Genomic DNA, 18,834 nt, shown 5'->3' with positions numbered 1-18,834 from the left:
GAGGCAGGAAACATGTCCCCGATGTTGGGGGAGTCCAGAACCAGGGGCCACAGTTTAAGAATAAGGGGTAAGCCATTTAGAACGGAGACCAGGAAACACTTTTTCACACAGAGAGTTGTGAGTCTGTGGAATTCTCTGCCTCAGAGGGCGGTGGAGGCCGGTTCTCTGGATGCTTTTAAGAGATAGCGGAGTCTGGGGATATGGGGAGAAGGCAGGAACGGGGTACTGATTGGGGATGATCAGCCATGATCACATTGAATGGTGGTGCTGGCTCGAGGGGCCGAATGGCCAACTCCTACACCTTTTGTCTATTGTCCTCAGCAGGTGGAATGGAAGACCCCACCCACCCGCGCCCCTCCCCCGGCCAATGCGTTGTACTCTCGCACGGCCACCTGGGTCTGAAGCACTTTCACATCGACACCTTTGTTCCGCAGGTAATCGAGAGTTGCGGAGGGAACCTGTCAAAGAGCAGAGTAAACAAGAGAGAGAGAGAGAAGGTCAAGAACAAAATGTACCCGTGACCCAACAGTATTGTTTAACAAAACACACCTTGCCACAGACGGCTGTGGAGGCCAAGTCAGTGGATATTTTTAAGGCAGAGATAGATAGATTCTTGATTAGTACGGGTGTCAGAGGTTATGGGGAGAAGGCAGGAGAATGGGGTTAGGAGGGAGAGATGGATCAGCCATGATTGAATAGCGGAGTAGACTTGATGGGCCGAATGGCCTAATTCTACTGCACCTGACACTTGTACCAAAGTACTGGGGGAAACTCAGCCCCTTCGGGCCACACTTGCCCAGGGCGAGTTTTTTAAAACATTTCTGATAAAACAAACTGTTAGCTTTAGTTTAGTTTAGAGATACAGCGCCGAAAACAGGCCCTTCGGCCCATCGCGTTCCACGCCGGCAGGCGATCACCCCCGCACATCAACACCATCCTACACACACTAGGCACAACCTTTTTGCATTTTGCACCAAGCCAATTGACCTACAAACCTGCACGTCTTTGGAGTGTGGGAGGAAACTTTCAGGCTGGAAGAGGGTGCAAAGAAGATTTACGAGGATTGTTGCCAGGACTAGAGGGTGTGAGTTACGGGGGAGAGGTTCAGCCGGCTGGGCCTTCTCCATGGAGCGCAGGATGGATGACTTGATCTTATAGAGGTGTACAAATCATGAGAGGAACAGATCGTGTAGAAGCTCAAGAGGTGTGTGGATACATACACGCACACACACACCACTGAAGGGTCTGTTTCCATGTAGCATCTCTAACCTAAACTATAACTAAAACAGATATATATATATATATATATATATATATAGCACATTAAAAACAAACAACAAGTACAAACATAGTAATAATAGTCTATTATATAAGATGCTGGTTTAAATCGAAGGGAGACACAAAAAAGCTGGAGTAACTCAGCGGGTGAGGCATCAACTCTGGAGAGAAGGAATGGTCTACGTTTCGGGTCGAGACCCATCTTGTATAGCTTTAGTTGTAGTGTAGCAAATTTATTGTCATTGTCTCCCTTTGAGACAACGCGTCCATTTCCGGCGGGCAGTATCATAAAAAAAGAAGAAGATTAATAAACCATCCTACACACATATTAAAAACCTTTTTGAATTAAAAAAAACCAAACACAGAAATCCACGACACAACATAACATAAATGGCACCAAGGTGAGGATGGCAACCATAGTCCAGCCAGGAAACTTTCAAGCTGGTCGGGGCCTTCCGAGACCCGCAGTCGCCGAGGATGCCCGATGTTCAGGACTCACGCCGGGTGTGGAGCCGACGCCGAACCCCCGACGGTGAACATCCTCCTTGAGCCGGCCCGGACCTCCTGATCAGCCGCCATGGAGCGCCGGAGTCTGCAGCTCCTGAGTCCACAGGCCGAGCCGGGCAGAGTCACAGGACCCCGAGCTGTCCAAAATCAGCGCCGATCGTGTTGGGAGCTCCGCAAAGAGCTCCTTGATGTGTGTAGGTCCAGCTCTCACTCCAGACGGCGGCGACCCTGAAGGGTCGCCAGTTTCCGATGTCAGCGCTGTCCCGCCGCTGCTGGAGCTCTATCGATCCCGGCAAAAGGCTGCGCCAATCCAGGTAGGTATATTATGTGGGGGGGGGCGATTACGCGACTCAAAATAGTCAAGTACAACAGGAAGTAATAATAGTTCTATTATATAACCGTGCCTGGTTCCCCCATAAAAACACCAAAAAAGACACAAAAAAACACACTTTTTGGAGTAACTAAACAAAAAAAAACAAAAATAACCGGGCTGAGGTGGAGGCTGGGCTACCGTTTCGGGAAGTACAATACAATCTTCGGTCCATTGTAATAGTCTGTTGTAGTTCAGAGCTTATTTGAGGTTGGCGTGTCTGTGGGGAAGTAGCTGTTCCTGAACCTGGATGTTACAGTTTTCAGGCTCCTGTACCTTCTTCCCGATGGCAGTGGTGGTATGAGTGTGTGGCCAGGATGGTGTGGGCCTCTGATCAGAAGGTCATAAGGGATAGGAGTAGAATTAGGCCATTCGGACCATTGGGTCCACTACACCATTCAATCATGGCAGATCTATCTCTCCCTCCTAACCCCATTCTCCTGCCTCCTCCCCATAACCCCTGACACCCGTACGTGACATAGAAACATTGAAAAATAGAAATTAGGTGCAGGAGTAGGCCATTTGGCCCTTCGAGCCTGCACCGCCATTCAATATGATCACGGCTGATCATCCAACTCAGTATCCCGTACCTGCCTTCTCTCCATACCCTCTGATCCCCTTAGCCACAAGGGCCACATCTAACTCCCTCTTAAATATAGCCAATGAACTGGCCTCGACTACCCTCTGCGGCAGAGAGTTCCAGAGATTCACCACTCTCTGTGCGAAAAAAGTTCTTCTCATCTCGGTTTTAAGGGATTTCCCCCTCATCCTTAAGCTGTGACCCCTTGTCCTAGACTTCCCCAACATCGGGAGCAATCTTCCTGCACCTAGCCTGTCCAACCCCTTAAGAATTTTGTAAGTTTCTATACGATCCCCTCTCAATCTCCTAAATTCTAGAGAGTATAAACCAAGTCTATCCAGTCTTTCTTCATAAGACAGTCCTGACATCCCAGGAATCAGTCTGGTGAACCTTCTCTGCACTCCCTCTATGGCAATGCACTCCCTCTATGGCAATCCTGACATCCTGATGATGCTGGCTGCATTTTGGAGGCAGCGCCTCCTGTAGATCCACTTCGATGGTGTGGACGTCAGTACCTGCGATGTGTTCTCTGTGGTCTTTCCTGTCAGCATAATAGCTTGTTTCTTGCAATAGTAACCACACGTATTGAAACATATAAGATTGTTAAGGGCTTGGACACGCTAGAGGCAGGAAACATGTTCCCGATGTTGGGGAGTCCAGAACCAGGGGCCACACAGTTTAAGAATAAGGGGTAAGTCATTTAGAACGGAGACGAGGAAACACTTTTTCACACAGAGAGTGGTGAGTCGCTGGTGGCGCTGTTGACAGCTGCGGCTCGCCTGCAGTCCGTCTGTTTTTACTTTTTTTGTTGTTTTCTTTTGTCTTGTTTTAGTTAAATTTTAGTTTATTAGGTTGTGTATATGTGTGTGGGGGGTGGACAGTGAAACATGTTTTTCTGTCTCTTCCTTCGGGGGAATGCGACTTTTTCTTGTCGTATCCCCCCTTCTCTGCCTCCGTCTGCGCTGAGGCCTAATGGCGGAGCTGGCGGCCTCCAACTGCGACTGACCTCAAGGCTCCGGAGGCAGAGCCAGCCAGGATTTACCAACCGACTTCGTAGCTGTGGCGGTGTTCTGGCGTTCCGGTGGCGGTGGCCCGGCTTCGGGGCTTCGGAGCTGTGGCGGCGTTCCGGCGGTGGCGGCCTGAATTCTGGGCTCGGCCGCGGGCCCAGTGGACGACATCGTTGGTGACCTGTTTTTCCGTAGCTCCCGCAACTGCGTCCGCTGGACTGGAGGGCGGCAGCTTCGGCAGCTTCGACCACCCTGGGCCACGGAGCTTGAACCGGCCCGTTCGCGGAGATGACTTACCATCATCTGGCGTGATAACAACGTCGGAGGCCTGGATCGCGTCAGCGCAGAGGGAGAACAAGGAGGGAAGAGACAGAGACTTTAAGACTTTTACCTCCATCACAGTGAGGAGGTGCCTGGTGAACTCACTGTGGTGGATGTTAAATTGTGTTTATTGTTTGTTTTGTTATTATTATTATAAAAATATGGATAGGCATATGGATTAAAAATAAATGACTGGTGAGAAGGGAATGGAGGGTTATGGTATGAGTGCAGGCAGGTGGGACTAAGGGAAAAAAATTGTTCGGCACGGACTTATAAGGCCGAGATGGCCTGTTTCCGTCTGTAATTGACATATATAGGTTAATTACATGTATAGGACTCTGAAATTTCGTTCAGACCGAAAGGTCTGAATGACAATAAAGGAATCTAATCTAATCTAATCTAATCTAATCTGATCTAAGTCTGTGGAATTCACTGCCTCAGAGGGCGGTGGTGGCCGGTTCTTTGGATACTTTCAAGAGAGAGCTAGATAGGGCTCGTAAAGATAGCGGAGTCATAGAAACATAGAAACATGGAAAATAGGTGCAGGTGGAGGCCATTCGGCCCTTCGAGTCAGGGGATATGGGAAGAAAGCAGGAACGGGGTACTGATTGATGGTTGATCAGCCTTGATCATATTGAATGGTGGTGCTGGCCTGAAGGGGCGAATGGCCTACTCCTGCACCTATTGTCTATTATCTAATGTTTTTGTTTCTATAAGATCCTAACCTAGTTGTGCCAGTGTGGGCATTTTCTATGCAGTGCAAGACTTAGACAGTCTGGAAATTGAAGCAGTATATAGTGATATTTATCAACCTGATTGGAGAATATCTCCCATAATTAGATTTTGTCGGCAAGCCATCCATCTTTATTTCCTCCTCGCGCTGATGGAAAACAGATCTGTTGGACAGAATCAATAGAGAGAAATTTTCAATAACGAATGATAAGCCTTTCGGGACGTCGGACACCAACAGGATCAACAAACTCATCCGGAACGCCGGCTCTGTCCTGGGGGGTGGAGCTGGAGTTGGATTCACGGGAGGTTGGTCATGGAGGGGAGGATGCTCCTCAAACTGTGGAGCATCCTGGACAATACAGCTCACCCCCTCCGTGGTCAACACCCTGGTCAACCTGAGGAGCACCTTCAGCAACAGACTGGTTCCACCAAGATGCAGCACAGAACGCCACAGGAGATCCTTCTTCCCTGTGGCTATCAAACTGTACAACCCCTCCCCCTTCTGCCGTGGTGTAGACTGACTCCCCCTCCTCCCCAATCTTTGCACATCCCCAATCCTGGATTTTCCACTCCAACTTTAATTTCATGTTTCATGTATCTTGTTGTGTTTTATGATTCAATTTCCCTCCTGGGATGAATAAAGTTATTGTATAGTGAAAGCTGGGCAATAGACAATAGACAATGGGTGCAGCAGTAGGCCATTCGGCCCTTCGAGCCAGCACCGCCATTCAATGTGATCATGGCTGATCATCCCCAATCAGTACCCCGTTCCTGCCTTCTCCCCATATCCCCTGACTCTGCTATCTTTAAGAGCCCTATCTAGCTCTCTCTTGAAAGTATCCAGAGAACCGGCCTCCACCCCCCTCTGAGGCAGGGAATTCCACAGACTCACCACTCTCTGTGAGAAAAAGTGTTTCCTCGTCTCCGTTTTAAATGGCTTACCCCTTATTCTTAAACTGTGGCCCCTGGTTCTGGACTCCCCCAACATCGGGAACATGCTTCCTGCCTCCCACACTTGTCCCTCGAGTGTGAAAACAGGCCCTTCGGCCCATCGAGTCTGTGCTGACCAGCGATCCACGCACACTAACACTATCCTACACACACACAAGGGACAATTTACATTCACACCGAGCCAATTAACCGACAAACCTGCACGTCTTTGGAGTGTGGGAGGAAACCGAATATCTCGGAGAAAACCCACGTGGTCACGGGGAGAGCGTGCAAACTCCGTACAGACAGCACCCGTAGTCGGGATCGAACCCGGGTCTCTGGCGCTGTGAGGCAGCAACTCGCTGCGCCACCCTGACGCCCAGAGCGCGATGATTCTTTGCCACTGACGGGGGTGGAGGCCAAGTCAATGGATAGATACATTCTTGATCAGTACGGGTGTCAGGGGTTATGGAGAGATAGATCAGCCATGATTGAATGGCGGCGTAGACTTGATGGGCTGAATGGCCCAATTCTTCTACTATCCATTATGAACATGAATACCCTCAACCTCAGCCTTTGATGTGGTCAATGGCCAGCACCATCCACTTCATCTCAATTAGAAATTGTCGTTACTTCATAACTAGAGCCACAAGTGAGACACAAAATGCTGGACTAACTCAGCAAGAGGCAATAGACAATAGACAATAGGTGCAGGAGCAGGCCATTCGGCCCTTCGAGCCAACACGAAGCCCTGCTGCTCGAGTAAGTCAGTAGCACGGTGGCGCAGCGGTAGAGTCGCTGCCACACAGAGCCAGAGACGCGGGTTTAATCCCGACTACTGGTGCTGTCCGTATGGAGTTTGCACGTTCTCCCCGTGACCTGCGTGGCTTTTCTCCCAGATCTCTGATCTCCTCCCACTCTCCAAAGACGTGCAGGCTTGTAGGTTAATTGACTTGGTGTAATTGTAAATTGTCCATAGTGGGTGTAGGATAGTGTTAATGTGCGGGGATCGCTGGTCGGCACGGACCCGGTGGGCCGAAGGGCCTGTTTCCGCGCTGTATCTCTAAACTAAAATAAACTGTGTGCAATTTCCTGCGGTCTTGGATGGCTGTAGTGCCAATGCAAATCAGGATTGGGCCGAACATTTTATTCTGCCAGACTCCGCAACCACGAGATACATTTGTTCAATCGGAAACGTCACCCATTCCTTCTCTCCATAGATGCTGCCCATCCTGCTGAGTTACTCCAACATTTTGTGTCTATCTAAATTAAATTCCTTTAGGTCTTGGTATTTAAGGTTCAGATGATATGGTTTCATCTGATTGTTCCGTAGTTGTAGACAAGGTTGACTTGGCAGTGAGTGGAAACAAGGAACTGCTGGTCAATACACAAATGGACACAGAGTGCTGGAGTAACTCAGCGGGTCCATATAACAATATAACCATATAACAATTACAGCACGGAAACAGGCCATCTTGGCCCTACAAGTTCGTGCCGAACACTTATTCTCCCCTAGTCCCATCTACCTGCACTCAGACCATAACCCTCCATTCCTTTCCCATCCATATGCCTATCCAATTTATTTTTAAATTATAAAATCGAACCTACCTCCACCACTTCCACTGGAAGCTCATTCCACACTCTCTGAGTAAAGAAGTTCCCCTTCATGTTACCCCTAAACTTCTGTCCCTTAATTCTCAAGTCATGTCCTCTTGTTTGAATCTTCCCTACTCTCAGTGGGAAAAGCTTATCCACGTCAACTCTGTCTATCCCATATAACCATATAACTACAGCACGGAAACAGGCCATCTCGACCCTTCTAGTCCGTGCCGAACACGTATTCTCCCCTGTCCCATATACCTGCGCTCAGACCATAACCCTCCATCCCTTCCCATCCATATAACTATCAATTTATTTGGGAAATGCTAAAAAACGAACCTGCCTCCACCACTTCACTGGAAGTCATTCCACACAGCTATCCCTCTCATCATTTTTAAAGACCTCTATCAAGTCCCCCCTTAACCTTCTGCGCTCCAAAGAATAAAGACCTAACTTGTTCAACCTTTCTCTGTAACTTAGTTGCTGAAACCCAGGCAACATTCTAGTAAATCTCCTCTGTACTCTCTCTATTTTGTTGACATCCTTCCTATAATTGGGCGACCAAAATTGTACACCATACTCCAGAATTGGTCTCACCAATGCCTTGTACAATTTTAACATTACATCCCAACTTCTATACTCAGTGCTCTGATTTATAAAGGCCAGCACACCAAAAGCTTTCTTTACCACTCTATCTACATGAGATTCCACCTTCAGGGAACTATGCACAGTTATTCCTAGATCCCTTTGTTCAACTGCATTCCTCAATTCGCTACCATTTACCATGTACGTCCTATTTTGATTTGTCCTGCCAAGATGTAGCACCTCACACTTATCAGCATTAAACTGATCAGGCAGCATCTGTGGAGAACATGGATAGGTGACGTTTTACAGAGTGGTGGAGTAACTCAGTGGGTCAGGCAGCATCTGTGGAGAACATGGATAGGTGACGTTTCACAGAGTGCTGGAGTAACTCAGCGGGTCAGGCAGCATCTGTGGTGAACATGGATAGATGATGTTTCACAGAGTGCTGGAGTAACTCAGCGGGTCAGGCAGCATCTGTGGAGAACATGGATAGGTGACGTTTCACAGAGTGCTGGATTAACTCAGCGGGTCAGGCAGCATCTGTGGAGAACATGGATAGGTGAGGTTTGGTGTCAGGACCCTTCTTCAGACTCCAAAAGTGAGACACAAGGAAGAGAAGCTGGGATCTTGAGCAAAGCACAAAGTGCATCCTCCCCTCAGCCAATATTGAATCATTGTACATTTCCTTCATCTGCTCTCATAGAGTGATACAGTGTGGAAACAGGCCCTTCAGCCCAACTTGCCCACACCGGCCAACATGTCCCATCTACACTAGTCCCACCTGCCCACGTTTGGTCCATATCCCTCCAAACCTGTCCTATCCATGTACCTGTCTTCCTGTCCATGTACCATGTTGTACTTCCGGTGGCGCTGGTGTCAGCAGCCTCCACCTACAGCCCGGTATCTTTTTGTTTTTTTGTTTATTTAGTTTGAGAAAGTGTGTTTTTTTGTGGTTTTTATGGTGTTTTTATGTGGGGGAAGAGGGCACGGTGCGGGGGATACCGTCCTTCAGCCGCTTCCTGGTGAGGACGCGACTACTATTCGAGTCGCGTCCTCGCCCCCCACCCCCCTCCCCCCACAGCGGCCTATCTACCTGGATTGGCGCGGCCTTTCCTGCCGGGATCGACCGGAGCTCCAGCAGCGGCGGGACAGCGTTGAAACATCGCGGGGCTGGCGATGCCTTACCGGGGGTCGCCGTCTGGAGCCCGGAGTGCTGGACCTGCTGCACCGACATCCTGGAGCTGCGGTTTGCGGAGCTCCCAACGCGGGCGGCGCTGATGGACAACGCAGGGTCCTGCGACTCTGCCCGGCTCGGCCTGCGGACTCAGGAGCTGCGGACTCCGGCTGATCGGGAGGTCCGGGCCGCTGAGGAGGAGGATGCTCTCCGTCGGGGTTCGGCGTCGGCGTTCCACCAGCCCGGCGTGAGGGCCTGAACATCGGGCCACCCGGGGCGGCGACTGCAGGTGCTCGGAAGGCCCCGACCACGACACGGATGAACACGGAGGGGAGGCTGGCTGGACTATGGTGCCTTCCTCACCTTGTTGCCATTTATGTTATGTTGTGTCGTGGACTTTCTGTGTTTGTGCTTTTTTTTAATTCAATTTCAATTTTACTTTGAATATGTTTTATTATTTATTTATTATTTATCTATTTTTTTGTGATTTTTTTTAATGATACTGCCTGTAAGGGAAATTCCTTTCGTTGTCTCAAATTGAGACAATGACAATAAATTTGAATACAATACCTGTCTAACTGATTCTTAAACGTTGGGGTATTCCCTGTCTCAACTACCTCCTCTGGCAGCTTGTTCCACACACCCACCACCCTTTGTGTGAAGGAAAATGGGCAAGAGACTCTGTGAATCGTGATTTTATACACACAATAATGGGAGGCAGAATTGGGAGGCTGAGATAGGCCATGATTGAATGGCGGAATGGACTCGATGGGCCGAATGGCCTAATTCCACTCCTATAACCTATGACCTTGTATGAATATTGACCTCCAACTTTAAATGACCCTTGCTTTGTGCAAGATCTGAAGAAGGATCTCGACCCGAAACGTCACCCGTTCCTTCTCTCCAGAGATGCTGCCTGATCCGTTGAGTTACTCCAGCACTTTGTGTTTTAGTTGTATTCTAGCATCTGCAGTTCCCCGAGTCTCCATGACTCTTTGCTTCAGCTTTGTGTCAGAGCTGATGACACGTGGCCAATACTGCCACCATGTGTTGGAGTCGTGCACTTGCAATTCCCTTCATAAGGAATTAGGAACCGTATTAGGAACAGAATTAGGCCATTCGGCCCATCAAGTCTACTCTGCCATTCTATCATGGCTGATCTATCTCTCCCTCCTAACCCCATTCTCCTGCCTTGTCCCCATAACCCCTGACCCCCGTACTAACTGCTAATCAAGAATCTATCAATCTCTGCCTTAAAAAATATCCACTGACTTGGCCTCCACAGCCATCTGTGGCAAAGAATTCCACAGATTCACCACCCTCTGACTCAAGAAAGTCCTCCTCATCTCCTTTCCAAAGGTACGTCCTTTTATTCTGAGGCTGTTCCCTCTGCTCCTAGACTCTCCCACTAGTGGAAACATCCTCTCCACATCCACTCTATCCAGGCCTTTCACTATTCTGTAAGTTTCAATGAGGAGCCCCCTCAACCTTGTAAACTCCAGCGAGTACAGGCCCAGTGCCGACAAACGCTCATCATATGTTAACCCACTCATTCCTGGGATCGTTCTCGTAAACCTCCTCTGGACCCTCTCCAGAGCCGGCACATCCTTCCCCAGATATGAGCAAAAACCTTTTTCACCCAGAGAGTTGTGAATCTGTGCAATTCTCTGCCTCAGAAGGCAGTGGGGGCCAATTCACTGGATGCTTTCAAGAGAGAGTTAGATAGGGGTCTTAAAGATAGCGGAGTCAGGGGATATGGGGCTCATGTTGTCGACTTCCCCGTGGTGAGCCCTGTCAACTGACCTCAGTCAGTCGAACGACAACAATACACAATAGACAATAGGTGCAGGAGTAGGCCATTCAGCCCGTTCGAGCCAGCGCCGCCATTCAATGTGATCATGGCTGATCATTCCCAATCAGTACCCCGTTCCTGCCTTCTTCCCCATATCCCCTGACTCTGCTATCTTTAAGAGCCCTATCTAGCTCTCTCTTGAAAGTATCCAGACAACCGGCCTCCACAGCCCTCTGAGGCAGAGAATTCCACAGACTCACAACTCTCTGTGAGAAAAAGTGTTTCCTCGTCTCCATTCTAAATGACTTACCCCTTATTCTTAAACTGTGGCCCCTGGTTCTGGACTCCCCCAACATCGGGAACATGTTTCCTGCCTCTAGCGTGTCCAAACGCTTAATAATCTTATATGTTTCAATAAGATCACCTCTCATCCTTCAAAATTCCAGAGTATACAAGCCCAGCTGCTCCATTCTCTCAGCTTATGACAGTCCCGCCATCCCGGGAATTAACCTTGTAAACCCACGCTGCACTCCCTCAATAGCAAGAATGTCCTTCCTCAAATTACAAAAGATTCTGCACACAATACTCCAGGTGTGGTCTCACTAGGGCTCTGTACAACTGCAGAAGGACCTCTTTGCTCCTATACTCAACTCCTCTTGTTATGAAGGCCAACATGCTATTGGCTTTCTTCACTGCCTGCTGTACCTGCATGCTTACTTTCATTGACTGATGAACAAGGACCCCCAGATCCCGTTGTACTTCCCCTTTTCCCAACTTGACACCAAACAGAAACAGCAGCAGCAGCTACGCAGCTTGGCGCCAACCCGGAGCATGCGCCCTTTTTTAGGGCGGGCAACTACGGATGTCGAAGCGGATGGCATCACCTTGCTGCCTCAAACGCATGAAGAAGCTGTCTGGAGATGGGTCTCGACCCGAAGCGTCACCCATTCCTTTTCTCCAGAGATGCTGCCTGACCTGCTGAGTTACTCCAGGCATATTGTTTCTATCTTTGGTGTACACCCGCATGAATGTATAAGTTTATTGGCCAAGTATTCACATACAAGGAATTTGCCTTGGTGCTCCGCCTGCAAGTGACAACATGACATACAGTGACAGTTAGGAATGACACATAAAACATTAAACATGAATAATAAAACATAATGTTTATAAAGCCATGACTTCAGAATTAGGGGACAGAAGTTTAGGGGTAACATGAGGGGGAACTTCTTTACTCAGAGAGTGGTAGCGGTGTGGAATGAGCTTCCAGTGGAAGTGGTGTCAGCAGGTTCATTGGTATCATTTAAAAATAAATTGGATAGGCATATGGATGAGAAGGGAATGGAGGGTTATGGTATAAGTGGAGGCAGGTGGGACTAAGGGAAAAAAGTTGTTTGGCACGGACTTGTAGGGCCGAGATGGCCTGTTTCCGTGCTGTAATTGTTATATGGTTATATGGTTATAATTTAAACATGTGAATTAAATAAAATACCAGAGCAAAAGGAGGCTACAGACTTTTGGTTATTGAGTAGAGCTACCCGTGGAAAAAACTGTTTTTATGTCTGGCTGTGACAGCTTTGACAGTCCGGAGCTGCCTTCCAGAGGGAAGTGATTCAAAGAGTTTGTGGTCAGGGTGAGAGGAGGGGTCAGGGTTTGCCTGTTAGGTGTGAGTTTGGGCATCATCTTAGTACTTTGGGTCTGAAGAAGGGTTTCGGCCTGAAACATTGCCTATCTCCTTCACTACATAGATGTTACTGCACCCGCTGAGTTTCTCCTGCATTTCTATGTACCATCTTACCACTTTAGTCAGAGGGTGGTGAATCTGTGGATAGAATAGTGTAATATTTTGCCATCTGCACTTCCTTCCCACACACCTGCATTATTATCACCATTCAGTTCAACACAGGCAGTGACAAGTGAATGCAGCCAACGAGGCACCAACCTGCAAGGCCTCACTCATCCCACAGCCAATAACTAGCGTCCGAACCCCTTTGTTAACGATTTCCTCCACATCCGCTGCCTGGACTCCAGGGTAATGCTGAATGGGAGAGAAAATAGCCATCAACACACCGTTTAGTTCAGTTTCACTTTGGAGATACAGCGCCGAAACAGGCCCTTCGGCCCACCGAGTCCCCGCCGACCAGCGATCACCCCGTACACTAGTTCTACACACACACCAGGGACAATTTACACCTACACCCAGCCAATTCCCGATGTTGGGGAAGTACAGAACCAGGGGCCACAGTTTAAGAATAAGGGGTAAGCCATTTAGAACGGAGATGAGGAAAAACCTTTTCACCCAGAGAATTGTGAGTCTGTGGAATTCTCTACCTCAGAGGGCGGTGGAGGCCGGTTCTCTGGATGCTTTCAAGAGAGAGTTAGATAGGGCTCTTAAAGATAGCGGAGTCAGGGGATATGGGGAGACGGCAGGAACGGGGTACTGATTGGGGATGATCAGCTATGGTCACATTGAATGGCGGTGCTGGCTCAATGGGCCACATGGCCTACTCCTGCACCTGTTGTCTATTGTCTAACTCTAACCTACAAACATGCACGTCTTTAGAGTGTGGGAGGAAACCGAAGATCTCAGAGAAAACCCATGCAGGTCACGGGGGGGAATGTACAAACTCCGTACAGACAGCGCCCTTAGTGGGATCAAACCCGGGTCCCAGGCACTGAGAGGCAGCGTCTCTACCGCTGTGCCGCCTTGCATCCCACGCCAGGTACACCTTAGTTCTCTCTCTCCCCCCCCCCCCCCCCCCCCCCCACGCTGTCATATGGGAGGACCAATCTGCCATCTTGCTTGGCATGGATAGGTGGGCAGAAGGGCCTGTTTGCATGCTGTACAATAACTATGTCACTGTTTCTTCAACTCCTTGCTCCTCCGAGCTGCCACCACCGCTCTGACTCACGTCAGTCCCCGTCTCTCTCCAGTCCCAGGGTCGACTTCCCCCTGGCCACACCTTGCAGTCCTTGTACGCCGTGGCACAGTCCTGGACCTTCATCCGACCCCAGGACAGCGAGGCTATCTGCGGAGACGTCATTCTTTGGAAGAGCGCAAAACCTGCACGAGATTCTCAATCTGCTGAATGAACGAAAGAATGAATACGTTTATTGGCCAAGTATATTCACATACAAGGAATTTGCCCTGGTGCTCCGCCCGCAAGTGACAACATGACATACAGTGGCAGTTGGGAATGAGGCATAAAACGTTAAACCAGCTTGTGGTGGGAATCCAATTACGCGGGGCCTTTCAGCGCCCGGCGCGGCTTAAAATCAAACTGCTGCATCGAGGCGATCGAGGCTCCCGATGTTGAAGCCCCCGCCGGGCGATGAAAGGCCCCGCGAACGGGCCGATTCAAGCCCCACGATTCGGGGCGGACGAAGCTGCTGTTGCTGGAGTTCGGAGTCGGTCACCAACCAGGTCAGCTTCCGATGTTACCGTCCACAACGTCCACGGTCGAAGCCTCGCGTGTGTGCGAATGGGCGCGAGCCGCCACGAAGAAAATTGCATCCCCCCCCCCCCCCCCCCCATGTTTTGATAGCGATTTCCGTGCCTGCTTCGGCCCAACTTGCCCACACCCGCCAACATGTCCCATCTGCACTAGTCCCACCTGCCTGCGTTTGGTCCATATCCATCCTAACCTGTTCTATCCATGTACCTGTCTAATTGTTTCTTAAATGTTGGGATAGTCCCAGCCTCAACTACCTCCTCCGGCAGCTCGTTCCACGCACCCACCACCCTCTGTGTGAAAAGGTTACACCTCAGAATTCTATTAAATCATTTCCCTTCACCTGAAACCTACGTCCCCTTGTCCTCGATTCACCTACACTGGGCAAGAGACTCTACCCCTTTTATGATTTTTCTTGGACGGCAAGATGCAGGATCAGTCCATCATCCAGCCCAGACTTCCGACCATGAGGTCTATCACACCCTGACCATTCCTTCTTCTCCCCTCTCCCATCGGGCAAAAGGCACAGAAATTGAGCTATATCCATCCAAACCTGTCTAATAGAAACATAGAAACATAGAAATTAGGTACAGGAGTAGGCTATTCGGCCCTTCGAGCCTGCACCTCCATTCAATATGATCATGGCTGATCATCCAACTCAGTATCCCGTACCTGCCTTCTCTCCATACCCCCTGATCCCCTTAGCCACAAGGGCCACATCTAACTCCCTCTTAAATATAGCCAATGAACTGGCTTCGACTACCCTCTGTGGCAGAGAGTTCCAGAGATTCACCACTCTGTGTGAAAAAAGTTCTTCTCATCTCGGTTTTAAAGGATTTCCCCCTTATCCTTAAGCTGTGACCCCTTGTCCTGGACTTCCCCAACATCGGGAGCAATCTTCCTGCATCTAGCCTGTCCAACCCCTTAAGAATTTTGTAAGTTTCTATAAGATCCCCTCTCAATCTCCTAAATTCTAGAGAGTATAAACCAAGTCTATCCAGTCTTTCTTCATAAGACCGTCCCGACATCCCAGGAATCAGTCTGGTGAACCGTCTCTGCATTCCCTCTATGGCAATAATGTCCTTCCTCAGATTTGGAGATTTATCCATGTACCTGTCTAAGTGTTTCTTCAACACTTGGCTAGTCTTCTGGTCTTGGGCATGAAAAGTCCATTTTCAAGAAGCCTCCAACAAACAACAAATTTCACCCCCATTAAATGAAAGTCCACCATTGCCTGCAGGCCAAGTATTCACATACAAGGAATTTGATTTGGTGCTCCAACCGCAAGTGACAACAGCCACATACAGTGACAGTTAGTAATGATACATTAAACATTACTAATAAAACATTAGAGTTTAAACATGTGAATTAAATAAAATACCAGAGCAAAAGGAGGCTACAGACTTTCGGTTATTGAGTAGAGCTATTATTCGTGGACAAAAAAACTGTTTTTAAGTCTGACTGTGGCAGCTTTGACAGTCTGGAGTCGCCTTCCAGAGGGAAGTGATTCAAAGAGTTTGTGGCCAGGGTGAGAGGGGTCAGGGGTTGCCTGTTAGGTGTGAGTTCAGGCAACCGAATCATCTTACCACTTTAGTCAGAGGGTGGTGAATCTGTGGAATGCGTTGCCACAGACGGCTGCGGAGGCCAAGTCGGGGGATATTTTCAAGGCAGAGATAGATAGATTCTTGATTAGTATGGGTGTAAGGGGTTATGGAGAGAAGGCAGGAGAATGGGGTTAGGAGGGAGAGATAGATCAGCCATGGTTGAATGATGGAGTAGGCTTGATGGGCCGAATGGCCTAATTGTACTCCTCTCACTTACGACCTTATAACACAACCAGAGAGCAGTGCTGAACTACTATCTACCACATTGGTGACACTCGGACTATCCTTGATCAGACTTTAGTGGCTTTACCTTGCACTAAACGTTATTCCCTTTATCCTGTATCTGTACACTGTGGACGGCTCGATTGTAATCATGTATTGTTTTTCTGCTGACTGGTTAGCACGCAACAAAAGCTTTTCACTGTACCTCGGTACACGTGACAATAAACAAATCGAATGTATTACACTTTTAAAGTATTTGCAGTTGCTTGTGCAATGTGTTTAAGAAGGAACTGCAGATGCTGGAAAATCGAAGGTACACAAAAAGGCTGTAGAAACTCAGCGGGTGCAGCAGCATCTATGGAGCGAAGGAAATAGGCGACGTTTCGGGCCAAAACCCTTATTCAGACTGATGGGGGGGTGGGGGGAGGCGGGGAGGAGAAAGGAAAAAGGAGAGGGTGGAGCCCGAGGGCTGAGGGAGAGGGAGAGGGAGAGGCAGGAAGGGGAGGAGACAGCAAGGGCTAACAGAATTGTGAGAATTCAATGCTCATGCATGAACATCTTATTATTCACTAGAATTTAGGAGATTGAGGGGGGATCTTATAGAAACTTACAACATTCTTAAGGGGTTGGACAGGCTAGATGCAGGAAGATTGTTCACGATGTTGGGGAAGTCCAGAACAAGGGGTCACAGTTTAAGGATAAGGGGGAAATCTTTTAGGACCGAGATGAGAAAATCATTTTTTTAACAGAGAGTGGTGAATCTGTGGAATTCTCTGCCACAGAAGGCAGTTGAGGCCAGTTCATTGGCTATGCTTAAGAGGGAGTTAGATGTGGCCCTTGTGGCTAAAGGGATCAGGGGGTATGGAGAGAAGGCAGGGATGGGATACTGAGTTGGATGATCAGCCATGATCATTTTGAATGGCGGTGCAGGCTCGAAGGGCGGAATGGCCTACTCCTGCACCTATTTCTTTGTTTCTATGTTTCCATGTTATGAAGGAGTATGACAAATAAACTGTGTACATCAAAACATACCCCTGCTTAAAGAGTATTTATGTTAGTTTGTTTAGATCAGTTTAGAGATACAGCGCAAACACAGGCCCTTCGGCCCACCGAGTCCGCACCGACCAGCGATCCCCATGCGCTAAAGGGCCTGTCCCACTTGCCGATTTATTCGGCGACTCCCAGCGTCATATCAGGGTCGCCAAAAGATTTTGAACACTTCAAAATCCAGCGGCGACAAAAACAACGTTGCGACACTTGACGAAACAATACGTCATCAATAATATGTCACCAATCAACAATACGTCAATACGTCACCACGCATCATACGTCATCACCGCGCGTATTTTTCGGTGACCTGACACGTCAATCAATGATGCCGGCAATCGCTGAAAAAAATTGCCTAGTGGGACAGGGCCTTAACACTACCCTACACACACACACTAGGGACAATTTTACATTCATACCAAGCCATTTAACCTACAAACCTGTACGTCTTTGGTGTGTGGGAGGAAACCGGAGCACCCGGAGAAAACCCACGCAGGTCACTGGTAGAACGTACAAACTCCGCACAGACAGCACCAGTAGTCGGGATCGCACACGGGTCTCTGGCGCTGGGAGGCGGCAACTACCGCTGCTCCACCATGCAGTCCAATTACATATTGCTAGACACAAAAGCAGCTGAAATGTACCTGTTTGGAACACTGAATTGTACAGGAGCAGCAGAGTTAGCTGTATGTTTGTCACTTGCTGGACAGTGTCCTCACCGCTTAATGTCACTGCTGGAATATTCTTTCTATTTCAGGAGCGTGAAGTCTAAATCGGTTCTGGTTATGCTCCAGCAAGGTCTGGCTGTAAGTAGAATTCAGTGCAATGTTCAGAAGCCACCAGCCTTGCTTTATAAAATCCACATCACACCCAAATTACTCCTGATCTTGGAAAATAATGAATTTCTACGATATGAATCACAGGAGGATATTTCCTCCCCACCCTCCCTTTAAGGTTCTTCAGTTTATTTTTGTTTAGTTTGGAGATACAGTGCAGAAACAGGCCCTTCGGCCCACCATGTCTGTGCCGACCAGCGATCCCCGCATACTAACACAAGCCTACACACAATAGGGACAATTTACACTTATACCATTACAAATGACAATTAAATGTATCTTGTATCTTGTATCTTGTACCAAGTATGACAATAGACAATAGACAATAGACAATAGATTAGATTAGATTAGATAGCCTTTATTGTCATTCAGACCGAAGTCTGAATGAAATTGGTGCAGGAATAGGCCATTCGGCCCTTCGAGCCAGCACCGCCATTCAATGTGATCATGGCTGATCATCCCCAATCAGTACCCCGTTCCTGCCTTCTCCCCATATCCCCTGACTCTGCTATCTTTAAGAGCCCTATCTAGCTCTCTCTTGAAAGTATCCAGAGAACCGGCCTCCACCGGCCTCTGAGGCAGAGAATTCCACAGACTCACAACCCTCTGTGAGAAAAAGTGTTTTCTCATATCCGTTTTAAACCCAAACACAAGCCAATTAACCTACAAGCCTGCAAGTCTTTGGAAACCGAAGATCTCGGAGAAAACCTACGTAGGTCACGGGGAAAACGTACAAACTCCGTACAGACAGCACCCGCGGTTGGGATCGAACCCAGGTCTCCGGCGCTTCAAGCGCTGTAA

General features: G+C 48.7%; 1 protein-coding gene across 1 annotated transcript; it reads right to left on the bottom strand.

Moving 5' to 3' along the window:
* Positions 1-233: 233 nt before the first annotated feature.
* On the bottom strand, positions 234-18,029 carry aamdc (adipogenesis associated, Mth938 domain containing). The gene is made up of 4 exons (XM_055665854.1): positions 17,842-18,029; positions 13,785-13,936; positions 12,815-12,910; positions 234-458 (listed from the first exon to the last, which is right to left on the bottom strand). The coding sequence occupies exons 2-4, from the start codon at positions 13,914-13,916 to the stop codon at positions 318-320; spliced, it is 369 nt and encodes a 122-aa protein (XP_055521829.1). The 5' UTR covers positions 13,917-13,936; positions 17,842-18,029; the 3' UTR covers positions 234-317.
* Positions 18,030-18,834: the final 805 nt, after the last annotated feature.

The sequence above is a fragment of the Leucoraja erinacea genome, unplaced genomic scaffold, assembly GCF_028641065.1.
Source record: "Leucoraja erinacea ecotype New England unplaced genomic scaffold, Leri_hhj_1 Leri_155S, whole genome shotgun sequence".
Taxonomy (NCBI): domain Eukaryota; kingdom Metazoa; phylum Chordata; class Chondrichthyes; order Rajiformes; family Rajidae; genus Leucoraja; species Leucoraja erinaceus.
Note: the sequence above shows the minus strand (reverse complement) of the source record. Positions and strands in the feature narration are given on the sequence as shown.